The 24,439-nt window shown below is 43.9% G+C and overlaps 1 protein-coding gene across 1 annotated transcript; it reads left to right on the top strand.

Moving 5' to 3' along the window:
• Positions 1-12,692: 12,692 nt before the first annotated feature.
• Positions 12,693-23,626, top strand: tm6sf2b (transmembrane 6 superfamily member 2b; the record flags this gene model as incomplete). Its single annotated transcript, XM_080536026.1, has 10 exons — positions 12,693-12,772; positions 14,779-14,882; positions 17,627-17,724; positions 17,859-17,962; positions 18,260-18,342; positions 18,902-19,026; positions 19,576-19,677; positions 20,607-20,699; positions 22,421-22,540; positions 23,369-23,626. 10 exons carry the CDS (start codon positions 12,693-12,695, stop codon positions 23,624-23,626), a joined length of 1,167 nt encoding a protein of 388 aa, XP_080392152.1.
• Positions 23,627-24,439: the final 813 nt, after the last annotated feature.

Genomic DNA, 24,439 nt, shown 5'->3' with positions numbered 1-24,439 from the left:
CGCCGAGACACAGACAGACACAAGCACAATTCCGTCACTGAAGTTGAAGTTAAGTGAATTATAAATAACGCTGACAAAGATGTCATCTTGGCTACGTTAGCTAACATGGTTGTATATTCCTGAACACAGCTTCCCCCTTGTTGTGAGTGTGGCCAGGCCATTCTGGTGTGGCATGCCTATCAGTGTCAGACCCAAGCACGTGCAAGTCATTCCGGGAAGTGTGACTCCCTTAATCTGCTAAATCACGGCTAAGCGCTCACGAGGACCACCATCCTCCACTGGAGATGAACCAGCAAAATGTCATCTGTGGGGGGGGGGGGGTCGTGGTACTGAGCTCTGGGCCCCTCAGACACCTCTTCCTTCTGTAGATCTGAGCAGATTGGATAGGTGTAAGCAATATGACCGACCGTTGCTCCACCACGTCTCACTCATACATGCCTGTGTAGACCTACGATCGTTCAAATCTTCTCAGATCTTCTTAAGAGTAGGAGTTAAGGGGCTGAGGGTCGAATCGAGAGCCTTTCTCTCTGACTCCCACCCTGTTGGCTTAACCGCCGACTCCCTCACCCCTCATGTGTTTACTCACTCCTCCTTTTGTCATCCCTCACTCCTCGTCACCCTCGCCGTCTCAGCCCTCGGGCCTGCCGTTAATCCTGCTTACGGCGCAGGGACGATCCTTTAACGGCCAACTCTATTTCACCGTCATTAACCGCCTTCTTGGGATCAGTGCGCGCACACACACACACACACACAGGTACACACAGGTACACACAGGTACACACAGGTACACACAGGTACACACACACACACACAGGTACACACGGGTACGTACACACACACACACACACACACAGGTATGTACACACACACACAGGTACGTACACACACACACACACACAGGTACGTACACACACACACACACACACACACACACGATTCATGACTAAACGACAGATCAAACCTTGTGCATCAGTTCCTGTTCAGTGGTTAGCCTTCACTCCTGACGGGTACAGTCCACCTCAAAGTCACAAAGTCACTCACGACCAAGAACGCCTGTCAACGTCCCCAGTCACCACCGACGACAGCGTCGCCACACTACATCACACTGACACAGCAGGTAGTTCTCTTATGACGGCTCACGCCGGATTCATTAGCCGAAACGATGAAAAATTCATAAAAGGAACAAGTTACTTCCATGCGAAACACAGCAGTCATTCAAAACAGTTATGAATTATTAATCTGGCCTTTTTCAACACACACACACACACACACACACACAGGTTTCCATTCAGCAGAGCGGACACACAGAGAGGATCTGTGAACAGCTCAGTGACGGGGGTGTGTGGGGGAGGGGGCGGCGGGGCGGGGGGGGGGTGAAGGCCCAACAATGAGAAATGATCAAATGACTGAGTAACCAAATCTGCTGGACTGTCAAAGGGGGCGGAATAGAAACAAATTGGGTTTTAAGAGCCTCTGTTGTGATCGAGTTTCTCCCATTCAGGTATTCATCACAGTAACAAACCTTAGGGAGATTTAGGAAACACTATTTAGACTCAATGTCAACTGAGAGACTGTCTATAAACGGGAGTAAACCCTTTCAATTCAAAGTGAAAGCCACAGAAAGGGTTATCACCATATAAACTTTGACGCTGAATAATAACATTACTATTTCAATCACCAGCTGTACGACATGTGTAAATGTGACCAGCCGAGGGTGAATCTAATGGCGTGCTCGTGAGTCAGGGCGAGCTTTTGTTGTGGTTTTAAGTGGAGAGAAGGGGGGTGGAGTCTAACCTCCGACAGTGGCTTAATGACGCCATATAGCCTGCCATCCTCCAGTTCAGCAGGAATAGATCAAAGCCGTGACTAGCCCCGACATCAAAGAGGAGAAAGATCCACTTAGCTGGTCTCGTTCTGCCATCTCTCCTCAGGACACATTGACACACTCTCCCTGTAATGTGTCTCTGCAGACGTGCTCTGGTTTCAGTGTCTGTGTGTGTATGAGTGTGTATGAGTGTGTATGTGTGTATATGAGTGTGTATGTGTGTGGGTGTGTGTGTATATGAGTCTCTGTGTGTGTGTGTGTGTGTGTGTGTGTGTGTGTGTGTGTGTGTATATGAGTGTGTGTGTGTGTGTGTGTTTGTGTGTGTATGAGTGTGTATGTGTGTGGCTGTGTGTGTATATGAGTGTGTATGTGTGTGTGTGTGTGTATGAGTGGGTGTGTGTGTGTATGAGTGTATGTGTGTGGGTGTGTGTGTATATGAGTGTGTGTATGTGTGTGGGGGGTTCAGCAGGGCTCAACAACTCGGCAGCAGCAGCGTTTATCAACGTTATGTATTGGCTTATAGCCAAACGACTGGGTGGGTTTTCCATGTTGCCATGTTGAAGGTTGGTACATCAACCCCTTCAATTAGGCCCTGTGCTGCTTTCATCACACCAGAGGGAGCCCCGAGGCGCGTGTGCTGAGCATGTGGCCTCCGGCTCTGCCTCTCTCCTAGCCTGACCCCGACGCAGCCCATCTGACTTGGCTCCCGAAATGCAAACAACTCCAGTCAACCCTTCTCATTACGTGTGTGTGTGTGTGTGTGTGTGTGTGTGTGTGTGTGTGTGTGTGTGTGTGTGTGTGTGTCGAACGACATCCAACTCTTCACTGCTGAGATAGCGTTTGAGTCCCATGAGTTAATTAAACACAGGTCTCCTTTACCAAATCATCCATATCAATTACCGTACTCTGACATTAACACAACATCTCTCCATTAGGCATGGGGCATAAAGCAGCAATAGCCGACTACTGTTGTAGTCATGGGCTGTAGCCGTGAGAGAAGGATTCAGGGTGATTTAGTATATATGATCAGGGGTTGCAATTAGTGTGTGTGTGTGTGTGTGTGTGTGTGTGTGTGTGTGTGTGTGTGTGTGTGTGTGTGTGTGTGTGTGTGTGTGGTTTAGAGAGAGTCAGTAATAGCTGGGTAATCAAGGAAGGGAACAGGCTTGTGGACTCCTGTGTGGGAGACCGAGCCTATCCCCCAGGGCTGGAACACCTAATTGAGAGAAGCTGTAGCATTGTGTGTGTGTGTGTGAGAGAGAGCAGCACCCTCCTTCTTCCTGGCTAAACACCTCCCTATCACACCTCCACTGAAAAGCACACCTTTTTTCCTAGGAATTCTTATCACAAAGGCCTCTCTGGTTGATAGGCACACTATGATACACTATTAGTGGATGGTGGCCTGGAGTGGTGGAGCACCACGGGCTACAGTGGTGCTCTAGTGGTGGGTAGTGGTGGTCTAGACTCTAGTGGATAGTGAGTTGGACTTGTGATCAGAAGGTTGTGAGTTCAAATCCCGCCTGAAACCACACCACTACTAGTGTGCCCTTGAGTAAGGCACTTAGCCCTCAGTTACTCCAGGGGGAATGTCCCTGTAATTCGTAACTGTAAGTCGCTTTGGATAAAGGCGTCTGCTAAATGGCAAATTAATTTAAATTACAGTGCACACATAACGCCCATGTCGGCATGGGTCTGAATCCGGCCCCTCCTGTTTCTCTCTACTGTCTCTATCGAATATATCTGAAAAATAATACAGGAGTGGGACCACGCCACTCAAAAAAAATAACATAAAAAATAAAATAAATAATAATAATAATAATAATGTATTGTACAGCTGAAGATCAAAATAACAGCAGCGACATCTTTCTGAGGGTAGGGAAAGCCTCACTTTGGAAAGGCCTTAGCAGTGGGAGACCATTGCACAGATGCAAGGATGGTAAAGGGATATACGTAGATTAGAGATTAGAAGAGCAAATCTTACAAAAGCTTTCATACAGCCTGTGCATGAGGCCTCCTCCTCTCCCTTCAACAAGCCTTAAGTAGGACGTCAGCTTCAAGTAACACAGCACGGCTAGGACATAACCGAAAAAAGCATTAGAGACATGGCCTGTTAAGACTTTGAAAGATTTAGGCTACTCAAAATCAAATACAGCCTCCCTCTACTACGAGCGACACAGCTACTGCTTTGCACTGAGGCCTGGTTAGGGCGTGGCTTGACTCTGGGGGAATTGGTCACCTATGACATTTGGAGTGGTCTGGAGACAACATTGCTTGGCTGCTGACAGAGAGACTGGAGTGAACTGGACTGAAGGAGATGGGAAAGCTGGGGGTGGACTTAAAGCTGCAGAGAGTGGCTAGGCGGAACTCCAAAAAAGCCCGGTCCGGTCAGAGAAAAACAACACTCCCGGTATGTCTGTTCAGGCCATGTCATACGTGACTCAACAGAATGAGATTGCACTGCGTTTCATCTTGGATGAGCTTGGGGCTTGCATGGATGGATTTGGTAAACATGAAGTAGTTAAATCTCTCCATCCCCTAAAATGTATTTTCTCAACACACACACACACACACACACACACACACACACACACACATCTGACACTGTTTCTTTCTGCTTTATTCCTGTTTTCTACAGACAGACGCTGCAGGCCAGGGACTGATCTAGTTCCTGTTTGCCGTCTCTGGAGCGTCAGAGGGACCCTGACCTGTGACATTCTCTCTATTCCGCTCCACTTCACAGCGACTGACTCCGGCCCACAGCCATCCCCTGCCCTTCTCAGGCAGACAGACACTCTCTCACACAGATACAGACACTCTCTCAGACAGATGCACACACGCGCGCGCGCACACACACACACACGCACACACGCACGACCGCACGCACAAACAATCTTCAAATCCCAAAATGATTTTCTCCTGGATTCCAATCCTCTAGAAATGAGGTTGTTGCAGGTATGGGTCGGGGTGCTAAAAGTGAGCTGGGGGTGATCCTGAAAACAAGATGAGATCACCTCCTGAGAATGTTCACTGCCAGTGAGCCTGAGGGTGATGAGAAGGGGTCCTCGAGAGAACAGATCCTCTTTCACCTGCTCAGAGTGAACCACCAGGCTCAACTGGAATTCAAACAGCCCTGCTCTTCGCTCTTCAATATTCTCTCTCTCTCTCTCTCTCCAACTGATGAAACAGAATATGAGAGATGACAGCTAATTTGCAATAATCTATTTCAGCAACCCCCTCGCCTTGCATGGGAATATCCTCGGTGAATATGCAAAACTACAAAGGCTTTTTTTTTTGATTTATGAATGCAAATAACACGCGAGCCTAACTGTAACTGTTCATGCTAATAAGACATTTACGTTTTACACCTCAACAGTGTTGAGGCTACGTGTGTGAAGAATCCATACAAATAATCCACAATATAGCATATAGACAATGACACATATGCTATTCTCCTTCACCCATCAATGTGCTTGTTCATATTTTCATCCCATTTCCTTCCTGGATCAGTCCCATGTTGAAATTACAATGTTTGCTTTTCAGAGAGGGATGTTGACACACTTCACGGCTTTCCACGGCCTACTGAAAGGCACGGCATTCAGCACGCTCTTGTGCATTTCAATCATCTTTAGAATGGCTCTTATGTGGCTGGAGTCACACAAAGGACATAGAACATAATCCCACCATAAAAGGGTGAGTGTGTGTGTGTGTGTGTGTGTGTGTGTCTCTTATAGGAACAGTATCCCCTTTTTACTTCCAAAAGCCATGGCTGTACTACTGGCTTCATGTTTAATACATGAACTATTACCTAATGAAGGCCAGATTCCAGGAAAGCAGGAACTGTCAAACCTATTACCCATCCGTGACCCCCCCCCTCCTTCTCCCTCTGCTCCTCCTCCACTCTACATTTTTCACTCTCGCTCCAATCAGCCCAGAGGCCATAAATTAGATTTATCACTGGCTCCTGCTGTAGGGGGGGGAGAGAGAGAGTGGTTGGTAGTACAGGACAAAAAGTCTAGGGTAGGGATAGGGGGCTGGGGGTAGCAAGCAGGAGATGAATGCTCTGGAGTGAGTGAGCAAGTGGGGCTGTTTGGGTGCATTAAATCACTCCAGCGGTCGCTCCGCTCTCCACTGTCCCTGCTGCTCCCGCCTGCACCGCTACACAACCACAACAATAACAACAACCAACAACCAACAACAACCAATCCTTGTGCCCTTCAGAAGCCACGGCAGCAGAGCAGAGCGAGTGGAGCCGAACAGGGGTGCATTTACTGACAGCAAGGAAAGGAGGGAGGGAGGGAGGGGAGAGGAGAGCCCTAGCCCCCACACTAGGACCACACTAGGACACAGTGACCCAGAGAATGGCTGTGGCTAAACTCACACAGCCCTATGGCTAGACCTCACCACATAGGCCTTGGTGTGTGTGTGGTGCTATTTTCCATTTTCTTCAGTTCCACTAGCATTGTGTTAACTTAACATGCTGTTATAATGCATTAGTCCTTATTTGGTTATTTTACTTGTGTAACAACAACAACACAATCGATCTCACCTTTATACCATGCACAAATGACCTAGCCTACATACTAGCCTATGTTGGCTAACAACAACAACAAACATGTTTTGTTAGAGTAAATATCTACTGCACTAAAATACTACACAGGTGTAGAGACAACTTTAAAGTTTTTCCTGACCGTCACATTCTGCATTCTGTAAAATCCCATTCCTTTGGTGTGACACAGACCACGTAAGAAGAAGAAGCATGTACAAGAGCCTTCTTACACAGGGTGTCGTCACTCGGAGAACAGGCGTCTATTGATCCCTGCTCTGGTGTGCTGCTGCTACTGCGGGCAGTGAGGGGGAAGCCTGTGGTTTTCTCCAATGTTTTCCTGCCTGACACTCCAATAGTTAAACAGCCTGTCCGCTGCCATTACGATCCACAATGCTCGCCGTGGGGGAGCAAGATGAGGGCAGGCAGAAAATATGAAATGACACCAAGGCCATTGACCAAGTCACTGGCTCAACAGGAAGCTTAAGAAATGTAGCATGTCACATTTCACCTCACAATCAGAAAATCTTTCACGAGGGGGGGAAACGATTTCACTGGTCAAATAGCCATGGTAACCTGTGTTATGGTCGACTCTCCTCGACTAGCCTGCAGGCTGTATGGAGTGACTGTGGCAATTGTTCAGGGAGGACAGAAATGGTGTAAGTGGGTACAGATTTGTCTGAGAGAGAGAAGTGGTCATTTGATTTCTTCATGGGAGATTTTCCCTGTGCCTTCAAGGAATTTAGAGAAAGGGTAAAACAAAAAACATTCTTATCTCCACCAGCCAGCCCTAATAAAACATAATTAAGCTATGTTGTATCTAGGAGACCAACACAAAAGCTTGCAGTTGTAGACCAATATAGTTATGCTAGACACATACTCAAGCAGGACGGGGCCTAGGCTAAAGATTAAAGGGTCACAGCGTCCTCACAGCTGTCAATGCTCTACAACCCAGGCAAAACTGCAGTGACACATGCATCCCCCATTCTCCCCCATTCCTCTCCCATAAGAGCTCACAGCCCCAGCAGCACAATGCTTTCTGGCGTCAATTTTTCCTTTACAAGTACAGACTGGTCCGGGACTGCAGTGTGACTTGAGACTGTACGCATGAACCAGTTAATTCACACAAAAAAAGTCTATGCAAGTCTATGAGATGATGTCTTGTACTGTTGTGCACAGCACAAAGACCTGAATGCACAAAGCCTTCTAAGCAATGCATCTAAGCCAATTCTTTAATCCACATTTAAGACACATCAGTCTTAGTCAGAGTCAACTCACTTTTATCCGTAAGAAACAAAACTGGCAAAATAATCCGACATTTTAGACAGTAAACACTCACAGTGATACAACAGTTCTATCCAAATCTTATCTACCTTATCTTATACGCCTTAGATGAGTCCGTTGGCAGGTAAAGGCTAGAGACCAACCCACCTAATGATTTAGAGACAGAGAGAGCCAGGAATAAAATACATGCGTGGGCTGTGGGCTCCCTTTAATTTGGAAATGTGAAAATGTGAAACAAAGGTCACTCTGTCAACTGTTCTCTATTCTAACTGAGGAGAAACTTACTAAGGAAAAAAAAAACAAGCCTATGTTTAGTCTCGTTTTACAGTAGCCTACATACCATTGTTGACTCAAATACACATATCTATATCATCTAGATACAGCAAGCCTACCTAAACAGCATAATGGCCGTTATGTTTCTGTCCAGCAAAATATTCTGTAGGCTTAGTTAAGACACTAACTAACTTATCCAGCTAATGATGTAATCAACCATTTCGTTGATAATAAAGATGGGCTCTTTTCTAAACAGGGAACTGAAAATCGTGAGCTCAGAATGATAAGGTTCTATCTCCGTTTAGAATGATACGGTTCTATCTCCGTTTAGAATGATAAGGTTCTATCTCCGTTTAGAATGATACGGTTCTATCTCCGTTTAGAATGATACGGTTCTATCTCCGTTTAGGGCAGTTCAGAGATATTGAGCGTCAAAGTTTTTACATTCCATTATGTTCTGTGAGATGGAACCTTTGTATTTTATGAATTACTAACTCAAAAATGTCCAACATTTTAAAAATAACACCACACAGGCATTAATAAACACCTAATGGATCAGATTATGTAAAAAAAAAAAACTCATGATGATTATTCAGAAAAGTTCGTGGGAATGGGAATCGTGATCAATCTTGAACTGCGGTTGTGTAAAGCAATACACATTTAATGAAGCCATGTAAACATTAAACAACCTCCTCAGACTCCGAGAGACTAGACTTTAAGTGTCACACAATGAAGTTTGTTAATGGAAAAGTAGTATCAATATCAATCACATTTACCGTTGAAACTATACTCCATTGCCCCCCCAGACAGTAATGTTGAGAAACTCGAAGCTTTCGTTCGTTGTAATTTTCGTTAAGTAGTACAAAGTTAAGTAGTGTTCGTTAAGTAGTAACAAAGACGAATTGAAAGCTGAGGTGGGTAGCTAGCTTGGGCTAACGCTAACCCACCGACAAAGCAAGATAAGGCTAAGCTAACCTTAAGCTATACGACACCGAAGAAGAACTTAGGAACGGGAACACGAAACGGTTGTTCAAAACACCAAACTATGACTTGAATAACTCCATAACGTTAGCCCACTGTTAAATACATTAGAATAGTTTTAGTGGAAACAAAGACAAACCGAAACAAACATTAACGTCGCATTACTGACATTATTATTGACATTATTATTAACAACGAAACTGTTAGCTTACCAAGCTGGGGGGGTATTCCATCAACGTCGCTAAAGGGAAAAATCCTGGCTTTATTTTTGATAACTCTCGCGAGACTTATCGGAATAGGCCTGTATATTTATATTATATTAGGAACTCTCGCGAGACTTTGTCAGACTAAACCTGGATTTTTCTTTTAGCGATGTTGATGGAATACCCCCCCTGGCTAGCTAGCTAATGCTATGCCTATGCTAAGCTAACCCACCCAGTAGCTCTCCTGCTTTTGCTTGACAAGACGAGAGGTCCTAAGAAAATTGATGGCTAACGTTAGCTTAGTTTTCTAGCACTATTTCGGCTATCCGATAAAGCTTGAATAACACTTACCAGCACGGTGTTACTTAGTCTGAATCCCAACTCTGTCTCACGATACTGTTTCGGACGATCGAATTCTTGATTGGAAATCGACCGAAAACAGTGAATTTTGAGCCAACTTAATTCTTTTCAGTTTGTTTTCTTCACTTCCTGATAAGAGACGGTCGCCATTTTGAATCGAAAGCAGATATTTCCGCTGCTGTGACGTCACGCTGTACTCAGATTAGTTTTGCCAGAAGAAGCTCGCGAAGAATATCATCAGAGAGAATCTACTATCTATTATCTAATAAATCTACTATCTAATACATATAATATAATATATAATATAATAAAATCATATAATATAATTATAATAATATAATAATATAATATAATATATAATTAATATATTAATATATATATTAATATAATATAAATATATATTAATATAATATAATATAATAATAATAATATAATATATACATATAATAATATTCTAATATAGAATCTACTATCTAATAAACGGTTATATCATACAGTTGACCTGTTTTAGCTACTTTGGACAGACCGGTTATTATTAACCACAACAAAACACACGTGATTTAGCAGAAAACACAACACAGGGCACGTGGACGTCATCAATTATTGAGAATCATCATGGGGATGATTTTACATTTAAAGTCAACCACGGCTCTTTTTTGGGGTCAAATTCCCAAATTCTCAGCTCTGGTTTTCAGGCTACCAGTGTAAACAAAGGAGATCATTGATTGTATTAACACTTACTTGATAAACAACGCCGACTGCTGGATTGTCTGAAATAGGCCTACCAAACCAAACATCATTATTCATAGGTGAAACTGAAAGTATGGGCCAGGATCATATAATGTTGTCAACATAGATACTATTCATCCACATTTAGTGGCTCTATATATGGGGATGTTGCTGTGGGAACCTTTGATTGCATTCCCAAGTTTAGTTTAATTGCATTAACAACATTTCAGTAAGTCATTCATGATTTAGGCTGAACACCTGATCCAACTTCCCTGGCATTAGCAGAGAGCCGTACACATAATGTCTATGTTCAACAGATTACCACAGTGGCATTTTCATTATAATCATAATTAACCACACATTCCAAATGAACAAAATGTTAATGCAACAAAACACAACAGCCAACAAACACTTCCACATTCATAACGACAAAGGTCTTATAATCATTTCATATTGCCATTAAATTGCCTTATTTACACTACTACACTGTTGAAAGTTTGCTCATCTCATTTCATTGTACCATATTATGTCTGTACCCTGTGCATATTATGAGATATTAACTTTTGATTTGATTTGATTAGAGATAACTGATAAGCCTGTAGGTTATTTGTTTAGGATGAAAAGAGCCGTGCATGCATTTTGCTTCCCGGTTGCTTCTCTCATTTTGGCATCCATCCTTCCCCACTGAGTTATTGAATGATGCAACTGGAAGAGGTCCAATTGTTTCCAGTAAACACAGCAGCCACTGCCTTCCTGGTACAGCAGTCCCCTTTTTCCCAACAAAGGGGGATGGAAATGGAATGAAGCCCTAGGTGGGGCTTCTTCAGAGAAGGACAGGACGTTGCGTTACTTTGTCTGCGTGGCAGTTTCATGAGGTGTATCATCATAATCTCATTGTGTTTGTGTTCCCAGAGTCAGCAATGCTACTGTGTGTTGCCTGAAACTGATTGAGACACAAAAAGATGTGACATGATAACAGAGGTGCCTATAGTCCTATACAATCAAAACACTCAGATTATCTACTATAACACCTGATCAAAGATAAAGAGCAGGAAAAACATGTATGGCTCATACTATACTGCATAGCCCACACACTGAACAATGTTCTAAAAGGGGAACGGTTACTTCCTCCCATGGGCCCTCCACCTCCAGTGTGAATAGTCATTGTTTACATTTGCATTTTTGGCATTTAGCAGACGGCTTATTCCAAAGCGACTTACAACACATACATTTCACTAAGTAAGTTGAATGATCTATGCACCAGACATAGCAGGAACAAGTAATCTATGCTCAGGCCAGGGGCCATTGGCAGTCGTTGTGCTATAAGAAGGACAATGTTTTTACATTCAAGTTATTTTGGACATTTCATATCGATAGAAGTCACAGTTATCAATAGAAGTCACATCGTTATCAATAGACTATGATAAGAGCAGCCACATTTCCCCTGCTCCAGCAACATTTCCCAAACATGTCAAACTTAATGAATATTGCTCAGCTCACTGGTCACACACATGAGACCTCCAGAGCTCCTTATTTCAGACGCTGAGAGGCTTTTAGTGGACTTTTTTATGTGAACAAGGTTCTTGTCCCTTGCTATTGTTATTTCCTTAACATCTCTGTCCCTTCTCACGTTCTTTCTTCATTTCATCTTCTCCATCCCCAACTGTTATTAATGGAATTGCTTTATTTGGAATAGCTTGATGCAATTCTGTATTTTGGAAATTGGCGCACTCTGCTGGAAGAAATATGCATGTACACATTTCTTTTCTATATGGGCTAAAGTAGTTTATCTATGACTAAATTCGGGAAATGGATTAATGAATGTTCAATACATGGATATCCCTTGGATGGTTTTCTTTAGCATAATTTGTACAACAAACAAACAAAAAAGCCCCTATATAACCAGCATTCAATCTAAAATCATGTCAAAATCAATAGGAAAGAATTTGCAATGATTTTATAAACCTATTGGCTCACACCATGTATTATCAACGACTCACACACGTTGCTTAACACAATGTGACATGAAAGCTATGCGCTTGATAAAGTGGACCACACATCTAATACGACTTATGTAAATCTCATGCATAAAACCTAATTGCATAACTTGCCCCAAAGCTCCTTTGTCTCAGGTTCATTATTTCCCTGTAAATATGCCGTGTGTGCCTCGGGGCAGCCACAACCAACTCCGTTAACCCACTGGCCCAGAGCAGCCAGACGGTAAGAGTATATGCTTCATTTTCCACATTAGGATTGTCAATTGTACGTGTGTCAATTGTATTATAATACTATTCTACTTGTTGTATGATGACATACATTTTATTTAATTAATAATAATTTTAATAATAATAATAATTGTATTTCATTTTCTCATGTCACAGGTGGTAGATGTGGATCATTGATTGATTTGATTGATTACTGTCTTTTTTCCCCTTTTTTTCTACAGTGGTCATTCTCCAGGGATTCGTTTGACAGGCTCGTATCGGCAGTTGTAAACATGGAGATACTAGTTTTCCTTTTCTCTCTGACGGCCCTCGGGGTCCTGTACACTATGAACAACGTTCCAGATTTCCAAGAGTAAGTCAATCAAATCATATAGGGTTAAACTTAAATTGCCTATTTTTTTTTTTTTTTTTTTTTTCAATATGTTAAACCACTCATACAAAAATTAATAATAGCAAGCAATTTGTTGCCCTTTATGAAATTATGATCTAATCTGTATTTTTCTAGCCGATTGTCAAGTCTATTTCCATAAGCGTCCTTGTTTTTTTTGAAAGGCGCTATATAAATTAAAGTTATTATTATTATTATTATTATTATTATTATTATTATTATTATTATTATTATTATTATTATAATAACGGTGCAGGTGAAGAGTAGCGGCTGCATTTATGCGCAATGCCTTCTGCCACAGCTTGGGAGCACTGTTAGGTTGCTTCCGTGACTGCAGCACTGACATCCACACATCTAGCAGAGTTCTACACCCTGATCATAAATCCTTGACAATTCTTTAATCAGGCTGAAACAAGTAATGCTCTCTCTGTGTGAATTCAAATTGCCTTTGCATCGGCCAATACAAATGTTCATCGTCTACTCTAAACCCTGGCCATGATGAAACCTAGATTAAAATGGTAATGGCGGAGAGCAGAGGTGAGAGGCAGGTTAAAAGAGGCCATTAGTGGATCATGTGGAAGAATTTAAAAATGCAACTGACACAATGCATTATTCTGTAAAATGAATATCCTAATTTTCATATTGAATTTGTTTCAAGGTCTAGTATAGCCTACTTGTCTTGTGTTGTACTTGCTGCTTATTTTATGATCTAATCTCTGGTGATGACAAAGCATTGTTCTATTCAGATAAGAAGGCTGCCACAGTAAGGAAGTGGCATAGAGATAGTGGTGGGTGCTCCCCTCCTCCCTAACAATGCTGTCATTCCTCAGTGGATTTCTCATTGCAGGCAGACTTCCGTACTCCTCTGTTCATTGTGAATAACTCTGCTGCTACAGGCCCGAACTGTGCCAATCAATACAGTCTGTCAGAAGAGTTTGATGAATGGCTCCTGACACATACAATTTTCATTGTGTTCTGATGCTTGCGAACAAACAGTATTCTGTGTATAAATCTTCCTCCACTAGTTCATTGAGTTTTGTTTGGTTCGCGCAGCTCTATTCATGGGAAGGGTTAGGAGTCACTTTGTTTACAGGGAAATGTCCCAAGCACATTCAATTCTGTTACTTTCGACCTCAAAACACGGAAGTAAGTCGTGACCTTACAAGGCTTCTGGCTTCCTACACGTCCACGGCCTGGTCGATGATTGATTGAGCTGAGGACGTTGCTCGGGTCAACCCAGTGAGTGACTAATATAGATGACCTTGGTCATACATGGGAGTGATGACAGGGTGGGAGGCCAGACGAATGTGTAAGTGTAGAACATACTATGGCTGTATGGGGGGGTCTTGTTGACCTAACTGTACAGTGTTGGCTAGTCTAATGAGAGATGGTGTCATTGTAATAGGGAGATAGGAGGATGTTGTTGCATGTCTTTTTAAGATCGGGAATTAACAACCAAACAGTCCCCTCAGGTAAGGTCCCTCAGCTCCTCCCAACCCAGCAGCTGCAGCACAGTCTGGCATCCCTGTGTGTCTGTCACACACGTTCGTTCTCTCTCTCTCTCTCTCTCTCTCTCTCTCTCTCTCTCTCTCTCTCTCTCTCTCTCTCTCTCTCTCTCTCTCTCTCTCTGTCTCTCTGTCTCTCTCTCTCTCTCTCCCTCTCTCTCTCTCTCCCTCTCTCTCTCTCTCTCTCATCCCTGCATCATTCCTCGCGGTGCTCTGGGTGTTGGCATAATTATCGCTCCCTCTGTCTGCCCATTCATCATTGCTCACTAATTTACCACTGCAGAGGAAACTTAGATGGAAACTAATTAGAAAGGAGAATGAGGCAGAAAATCAGTGGGAGATTGCTCTTTAAAAGCACAGAGTGGAAGTATTGGAGACGTTGTACTATGAATTTGAATAAAATGATCACTTGTCCATAGCAATGTGCTTTTTCTTTTTTTTCTCTCTCCTCTCCTTTACCTGCAGGCCGTATGCCGTACTGCTGATTGGTGCGGTCGTGTTGGTGGTCGTGTTCCTGCTGTACTTCCTGGCCACCTACAGCAACCCACCGAAAGACGCCCTATTCTTTGGTATGTTGATCATTATAATAAGAATAATAACTTTTTATTTGTATAGCGCTTTTCCTGCAAACGTTGCAGCTCAAAGTGCTCCAATCATTATATAATCATCATTTAATTATTTAGTCATTTAAAGGCAATATTAAAAAGATGGGTTTTTAGTCTTGACTTGAACATATTTGCTGAGGTTGCATCCCTAATGTAAAAAGGCAGTGCATTCCACAATCTGGGTGCATAAAATGAGAATGCAGCCTCACCAAATCTCTTCTTTTGTACATGTGGTACACAGAGAAAACCAGTGTCAGAAAAGCTAAGAGCTCTATTGGGCTGATATGCTAGCAAAAGGTCTTTGATGACGATTATTTGTACTAGCACTATGTTGTAAAAAACAGATTTTCCTCTTTTTAAATTGGGTTGAGATTATTGTGTAGGTCTATAAGTGTCGAGTGTTGAGCGTCATATAACAAAACAAAGGATTACTGCGTACTACGACGTGACCAAATTCCTCTCCATGCGAGTCACATGAATTGTTCTCATTGTGTATTCACTTACCCTCCGAAAGCGGCTTAATCTGATCGGGATCAGAGCAAAGTTGGTGCCTACTACTAGACTAGCATTGTTGTGTCATTGGTGACGCAAAGAGGGAATGCAAGTCTCCTTCACTAGTCTTATGACACAACACCTATAGGAGAGCCTAGAAGCTAAGGCTAAGGCCCTGCATGTGGACTCATAGACCTATACCCTACGTACATCAGTGTTTCGCAACTCATTCGTGTCATGCCCCCCCTCCCCCCGACCCTCTCTTGTCCAGCACTAGCCTTGAGTAGTTGAGTCTCCTGTGTTAGCGTTGGGTTGGAACAAAAACATGCAACTCTGCGGGGAAGAACCCAGGACTGGGGTTAAGAAATGTGTGTGTCGATTTGGGATGACACATTAGGGGTCAGATTGACCCCTAAGAAATCCAGTCACCCACTTTTTTGGCCACGATTTGTGAGGACACATTATGGGTCAGATTGACCCCTAAGAAATCCAGTCACCCACTTTTTTGGCCATGATTTGTGAGGACACATTATGGGTCAGATTGACCCCTAAGAAATCCAGTCACCCACTTTTTTGGCCCATAGGCGTCATTCCCGACCCACTCCCGTGGCTATGCCAACGCTCCGGAGGATAGGTCAGTCTGGGGCCTGAGCCACAAGGATCAACCCCTGAGCTGTCTATGGTTCCCGGCGGTGATGGAGAACCCTAATCCCCTCCTATCTCACCTGTTAGACGGCTCAGATAAACTAGGTCCTCCAGATGGGATTACAAGGCCACAGTTACCCAGGAGAGAGCCAGAATGTGTGTCTCTATCTGTATGTTTATCGGGGGACAGCAGAAATCAGCAGATAGAAAGAGGGGGCGGGGGGCGGGGGGCGAGGCAGTATTGCTGACTGAGCTGTGGCATCACTTAAGCCCTCTGTCAGATACACACACAGATACACCATTACAAGGACAAAGACATTTCACAATGTACGGGTACTTGAGTAGCTGGTTCTTGTAACATAGCCAATCCTTGTATACGTCCATTCATAAGACACATACCAGGAGTTAATGGAGTTCTGTAAGCCCCTGCAGTGTGCCGCGAGTGTACGTTGTCTGGAGCTAAACACGTGATGAAACTGAAATACCCACAGTAATTACCCACAGGCCCAGTGTATTGTTAATGTACAGGTGTACATTGTCTGGCTCTAAAAAGGCTATATAAATCAATGTTAGAGATGTCCTCTCTAAGCCTCCAGCCATTCAGAGGGTGGCGGATCCTGTCTACTGAAGCATATTACCAGCCACTGTATCTGGGCTTCTAGCCTTGGGTAATGTTCTATCCTTAGGTAATGTTCTATCCATAGATAATGTTCTATCTTCGGGTAATGTTCACACCTTTCATAGTTCTCCCAGATAGATTCCAGATGGGTCTATAGGCTGTGACTCTGAGTGGAGCTCTCACAGTACAACTGGGACCCGTAACTTGAAGGAAAGTCAACCCACAGCTCCCAATATAAATGTGAACATAAACCTTCCAACCCTTGCTAGAGCTAGAGGACATCATTATCTCTCCTTCCACAGGCCTGGAAATCAATACGTGGTTGGAGGGGGATATATTTTAAACACAGAGAAGTCGTGGGACAGAGGGAATTGGAGGGGGGATTGAGGGAGAGAGGGATTGAGGGAGTAAGAGGGAGAGAGTGTGAGAGAGGGGAAGAATAAGTTGAGCTTTTCAACAAATCTAGCCTTGTTTGAGCTTCTTTATAAGGAAGTAATATAGTACTCAGAATGTTTCATTCACCGTATGAAAGAGGAAGACAAAGCAGATTGAGTAATTACATGGTGGAAGGCGCTTTCACTCCATCACGACGACAATGAGAATTGAATGATAATTGTTCCTCTACCAGAAGCTACTTAACACATCTCTAGATTCTTGAGCTGAATTTCAGAAACAAATTGAATGAGGGGTCTTTTTTTTATTTTTTTAAAGTGGGAGCTGAAATGCAATCAGTGTATGCTAATCGCAACAAAGAGAGTCGGCGAGAAAAACAGCAACACAATTAGCCAAGTCATTTTCGGTTGTGTAATTGTGCATTTACATGAAATGACCTGAGTGAACTGTCTTTCAAAAAATAAAAAAGCTCTTATTTATTATTGCCTCTCTTTGTTGTCCACTCTAAGCTGAGTCACGCTGTCAGACAGCTTCTTATTGGATCTCATTCTCTCCACAGTATTCGCTGTGTTTTCCTTCACTTGTGTCATTGACCTGACAAGCGCTTTGGAACATGACGGCATCGCCTCTGGGTTTATGGAATTCTACCAGAAAACGGTCAGTTCTAGAATGTTCTTCTTCAATACCTTTACTGACACCTTCTTATCTGTGATGTTAATAACAATACAGACATTGTTTCAGAGCCTGGCTGTAAGGGCCTGGTGATAACGTCAGTCTCCGTGCCTTTGCAGGGGGAGCCCTATCTGGGCACGCCGTACGCCATCATGATGTGTTATTGGGACGGAATAGTTCACTTCATCATGTACCTCGTCATGATAGGCCGCATCACAGAGAGGTAGGTGGCGGTGCTGATACTCCACACACTTTAGCTTTCAGGCTATGCATTATGTCAAGACCTGAACATACATACTATAGCCCTAACAGCTAACAGGGAGTAGTGCTAACCTAACACATTTCATATGAGGTCATCATTATGGGACCATACTTACAGTATGTAAGTGGTGACTTTGTAAGCTGTGCTGTGTCACTGCTCCCCCTCCCCCCTTTTCAATGATGTGTCAGTAAGTGTATAGAAGATATACCAATTGAAGACCCACACCCACAAGGCCTGTATTGTGTTTTCTTTTGGCAGGAGGTCCTACCGTACGCTGGGTATCTACTGGGCCGGGTCCTTGTGTGCCAACATGAGTGTCTTTGTGGCTGGCATCGTCGTAGGTGAGCCTCTCTTTCTCTCCCTGTATCCCACACAATGACAGAGTTAATAAATGGAACATTTGCACTGCCGCGTAGCATCAGTGTCACAGTTTAGCCTGCCTAACAGAACGCGCGGCGACACCCGCTTGCCTTTGGAACGTTACAGAACAAAGAAACCAGACTCAAAGCATCTGTCGTTCGCTGGAGATATTCAAATGGCATCTGAGGAGAGTCTGAGGATCAAACTAACCTCCCAGCGATGTGTTTTGATCATTTTTTGTTTTTCAGTTTGTTGGGTTTTTGCTCAATTGCACTAGATAGGATAGGATTAATTTGTGAGTATTATTGCAGTTAATTACAACCTTAGATGTGAAAATAAAGGCTCAGAATTATGGTAATTATACAAGCTCCTTTTTGGCAGAGGTTTTGTCAGTTTTTCATGTAAAACCTCATTGGAAGTATGTCAACTTTTACCACCCACGGTTATAAATAGACTGCTCTACTAAAAAAAGAAAAAAAAGAAGTACCCACCTCATTGTTCTAGAAGCTAGTGGGTGAAGTTCTCTCTGTTTCCTGGCAGGTAAATATGGGTCAGACCTCCGCCCCGCCTTCTGGCTCAACATGCCCTTCTTATTGGTGCCCATATGGGGAGCCATCACCCTCTTCACCAGGCCCAACGACTGGCCACTCATTGGCGGATACAAGGTAAGACGGAAGAAGGGACAGCTTGATTGACAGTCGTTCCGTCAGAAATCGTGACGTTAGAATTATAAGGTCCAATTTTTGTCAAAATTGAGTTTTTTACATAATCTGATCCATTAGGTGTTTATTAATGCCTGTGTGGTGTTATTTTTAAAATGTTGAATTTTTAAAATGTTTTAGTTAGTAATTCATAAAATACAAAGGTTCCATCTCACAAAACATAATGGAATGTAAAAACTTTGACGCTCAATATCTCTGAACTACCCTAAACGGAGATAGAACCTTATCATTCTAAGCTCATGAAACGTTGCAGCATCATACTCTTTCATTAAAGAATTGGTCTCCTCCTTCTACACGGAGCTGAGAAGATGGGATAGGTGAAAACGAAAACCATAAGGTGGGGCGGGGGCTATGAGAAGACCTGCTTTCTTTCACCTTACAGCCCCTCCCCCCACGAGTGTGAGTGAAGGAAAGAAAGAGAAAAGGAGGAGAGGAAGCTTATCGAACCTATTGAGACTGACCCCTGACCCCTGGTGTCCGTGTGTCCCACAGGCAGCGCACGAGCAGAACATGAAGCTGATCTGGAGGCCCACGGACATCGTGTTAGTGCTGCTTCTGCTGGCGGCGATGGGCTTCACCCTCCTCAGAGGCCTGGTGAGACTACAGAGCCTGAATACAACACAGTCATTCTGAATGCAACACAGTCATTCTGAATACAACACAGTCATTCTGAATACAACACAGTCATTCTGAGTACAACGCACCTGGATAGAATTCGGTTGTTAAGTCGTGACGTGTTTCCGGGTCCAACGTTGGCTGAGGCGCTTTCTTCGAAATGCCGCAGTAATAATAATAATAATTCATTATATTTGTATAGCGCTTTTCCGAGGCTCAAAGACGCTGACAATATGGGAAAAACAGGAAAGTGCTTGTATAGCCCAACAAGTCCCTTGTTGTATGAATAGATCCGAGTCTAAAAAAAGGATTGAACTGTCATTCTACTGCTTTAGTACACTGGTACTCTGGTGCGGGGATTTGTTGGTATGGACCCGGAAATTGCTAAACGTCACAAAGTCACGTCAGACTTAACAACCGAATAGTAGTAGACCTGAAAAGCTTCCCTGCTGATCTGTTGTTAGATACACTTCTACACTTCAGATACACTTATGTGTATCTGTATATAGTAACAAATGTGTTTACTGATACAATGATGCATACAGGAAACATCTGCCCTGATTAAATTACGGTCTCATATGGATGGTCTCATCTGACACCTTGCTGGCAAAAAGCCAGTTTTATATCACATTGATATACTGCAAATATGCACATGACTGAATACATGGGAAATCACTGGAATTACTGATACAGTATGTCTCCCTTCTGTCCTATTTAGGATATGTACTGTATATATAGAGAGATAGATGGATAGATAGAAAGATAGATAGATAGATAGGTGGATAGATAGATAGATAGATAGAGATAGATAGATAGACAGATACAGTAGATAGATAGAGATAGATAGATAGATGCTTGAATACTATCGTGTTAGCCTAACCTTCCTCCTCATGTGTTACTCTGTGCAGGTATCTCTTGACGCCCCTCTAGAAGCCTGCTCCATCTATCTCCAGCAGTACGAGCCCTATCTGAATGATCCTGTGGGCTACCCCAAGGTTATGGTGGGTAGTTCGGAGATGCGTGCGCGGGCGGCACCACTACCACCAGAGGCATTTCCTAACGGTCTAATTGTAGCCCACTTTGTTTGAAATAACGAATTACGGCCCTGAGATTCTTAACTCACTCGGAGCTGTCTCGCAGTATGCCCTATCTTTCCTCTCGCTCTCCTGTTTCTTTGTGTATCTCGCAGAAGTGATTAGAGAGCTATTTTTCATCATTACCACACAATGAGAGGGGGTGAGAGGCTTGTTGTCTCTCTCCCGTTTGTTAGGCTACAGAATGGCGCCGTGACAGCTCGTCATGTTATCACCGCCTGGGCTTTTCCTTATCCATCTGGGGGGGTTTTTGTTTTATTTTGTTTGGGTTCTTAGCCCCGTCAATAGGTTATCAAAAGACCTTGTTGTGGCTCGAGTCCAGGCACAAAGGCGGATCATCGATCAGGGAGGGAGCTGCATGCTGGGAAGTTGATAAGCTAATCCTTCCCCTGAGCCCCCATCAGCGCCACGCAACAGTATGACGCATGTGTGTGTGTGGGGGGGTGTGGGTGTGTGTGTGTGTGGGGGGGGGTGTGTGTGTGTGTGGGGGGGGTGTGTGTGTGTGTGGGGGGGTGGTGTGTGTGTGTGTGGGGGGGGGGTGTGTGTGTGGGGGTGTGTGTGTGTGGGGGGGAGTTTGTGTGTGTGCGTGTGTGGGTGTGGGTGTGTGTGTGTGTGTGTGGGGAGTGTGTGCATGCACTTGTATGTGAGAGTGTGTGCGTCAGTGTGCACTGGAATGTGTGTGTGTGTGTGTGTGTGTGTGTGTGTGTGTGTGTGTGTGTGTGTGCGTGCGTGCGTGTGTGGTGAGAAGGGTTGCACTGCTCTTGCGTTGACCGACCTTGTTAATCATTGACAGTGATAAACCACAGCCGACAGATGACCGGGCGCGCGGGTTGGAAAGACAGTCCTCCTATAACATCTGAAGGGCACATGTGATTGGTTCTCAGCCTCCGGGCACCGTTCATTAGGATTCATCAAGACCTCAGGCCTAGAATAAAAAGCCAGGTGTATAATTTAATACCATTACTTCAGCAGCAACCTGACAATTTCATGCTCCAAATGTCTCTCCGTTAGAGTGAGAGTCAATGTAATGACCCCTGCAATTTGGTACTTTGTGCATTGTTTGGAGGTGTGTGTGTGTGTTTGTGTGTGTGTGTGTGTGTGTGTGTGTGTGTGTGAGAGAGAGAGAGTTTACTATGTGCATTGTCTATGCAGCCAGCGGCAGCAGCACTCTCTGTATTCAGAGCCAGTGTTTGGACTTCCGTGGTGAAAGTCAGAGCCCTTAAGATGATGAAGATATACTGTATTAATGTACTGATGAAGTGATATATTGATGTATTGATATATTGATGTAGTGATATATTGATGTATTGATGGAGTGATGTATTGATATGCTGATATATTGATGTACTGACGTAGTGATGTAGTGATGTATTAATGTATTAATGTATTAATGTATTGATGTATTGAAGTATTGATATATTGATGCACTGATATATTGATCTGTTGATATATTGATATATTGATGTAGTGATGTATTGATGTATTGATGTACTGCCTGACACACTGTCTGGGCTGGGTGCCAGTGTGTGTGCGTACGTGCGTGAGCGAGTGTGTGTATATGTGTGTGTGTGTGTGTGCCACTCCAAGGTCTATAAAACACTTGTACCGTGATGTAATCCCCGTTGTAGATGCTGCACCTGCTCTTCTACGTGCTGCCCATGCTGGGTGCGTTCGTCTACGGACTCATCGTCCCCGGCTGCAGTTGGATGCCTGACCTGACTGTGTTCTGTGCCGGAGCCATGGCCCAGGTAGGATATCACAGAGACAGATATTAGAAATAATACTTTCTAGTGTCGTTAGTAAGTATCGAAGCATAGAAGTAAAGTTTCAAATAGATTCGATAATATTTAGGACACACGCCACACCATTACACTACCACGACGCGACGCATGCTGTGGTCTCATCGAGGATAAATATAGCGTCTTATATACCGCAACACTTCAATAAGCCCTCTTCGTGAAGTCCCTTCGTCTAATCAAACCAATCACCCCCACACGGAGAAAGGCCTGTTTCATATCATGAGGAGGCTGGGAGGCTGGAGTTTCCACTCCCCGTACTGGTTCTAATAGAGGCAGCTATCAAACACGAGCCTATGATCAAAGCCCGACGTCCAATATGGACTCGCTTGGAGCCCCTCTTCTTCCCGACATGGGGGCAGACCGCCTTGGGATTCGGCATTTCTAATCAAAAGACTCCGTACGAAACAGCCCAAGCAGCCTCTGCTGCTGCTCTGTGCTGTCTGCGCGGCGCGTTCCGTCCGCTCCTCTCGCTGTGATAGCTGTAGATCACTAGCTGTAGAGAGAGTAATGACTGAGGGAGACAGGGGGGTTGAAAACGGAGCAGAAACAGCTCATTTAAAACCGTCAAGGCCTTTGTGAGGAGAAAAAGAAGAAGAAATTCCACTAGAAAATCACATCAAAAAAGCTGTATTGTTCCGACAGTGGTTCCTTTGAACGAATGAGACAATACCGAATGCCGTGACATCACATACTGTAACTGAACAAGTAACCACTTTCCCCTGTTTCTTTGTTTCCCTTCTTTCTTTTTATCTTTCTCTCTCTCTCTCTCCCATACAGTGCCAATGGGCCCACTTAGGGGCATCTCTGCACCCACGCACGCTGGCGCCCTACCAGATCCCAGGCGATGCCCTGATGGCTGTGCTCCTAGTCAACCTGGCCTACGCAGTGATTCCCCAAATAGTTGCCCTGCGTGTCTCCGACAACCCCAACTTCTTCCTGAAAATAGCCCTCTTCCCTGGGGCTCTGACCTCAGAGACACCCATCCCGGGTTTACCGCTAAACCTACAGTCCAAACAGGAGAAGAAATTAAACTAGACACACACACACACACACACACACACACACACACACTCCCCGCCCCTAGTCTTTAAACCAACTCCTCGCAACTCCTGTCTCACAAGACAACACACACACATCAGTGCTCCAAGAACTGACAGTACCTTCTATGAAACAATACTGCCGAGAAAACTCTTCACTTTTCCCCATAAAAAACCCTCATAGTCAAAACCAACAACAGAGGTGTTGTTTACAACAGATCCGCTCCCCGGCGGCCAGCCAACCAGCCAGCCAGCTAGCCAGGTATTGAAAGTCTCTCCGGAATAACTCCAGCCATCCTTAAGATCTTTTCAGTCGTCATTCATTTCATATCTGGATGAAGTTCAAGCCCCGGGGATATGAAAGGAGGGTTTTTCATTTTTCTATAAGGGTGAGAGCAGGTGGTTTGAGTGATGTTCATTATAGCAGCTGACACTTATCATCAGCGGAAGGTGATTGGCATGGGAGTCGGCCTGTGTTGTCGAGGAGCATACATACATCCCATTGAACACAAGCCCTAGTCACTCACACACCCAGTGGATCACAGATCCTTCTTACTCAGGTTGGCATGTTGGTCTGTGACTGTGTGCTGCCTCTTGGAAAGTGTTTGAAAGTGAAGTTCACTGCTTCACTCTACCAGACGAATAGGTGGAAGCAAGCTGCGACTGTTTGTTTATTTCTGTTTTACTTGTACCAAATGCATTCAGACTGAACTCCCACCCTCTCCATAGAATGGATAGCACAATAACCCTGTTCACTATTATGTCACAGTGTAAACAAACAACTTCTTGCCAAAACTGAACTTTTTTGCTC

The sequence above is a fragment of the Nansenia antarctica genome (genome assembly GCF_963989245.1).
Source record: "Nansenia antarctica genome assembly, chromosome: 7".
Taxonomy (NCBI): Eukaryota; Metazoa; Chordata; class Actinopteri; order Argentiniformes; family Microstomatidae; genus Nansenia; species Nansenia antarctica.
Note: the sequence above shows the minus strand (reverse complement) of the source record. Positions and strands in the feature narration are given on the sequence as shown.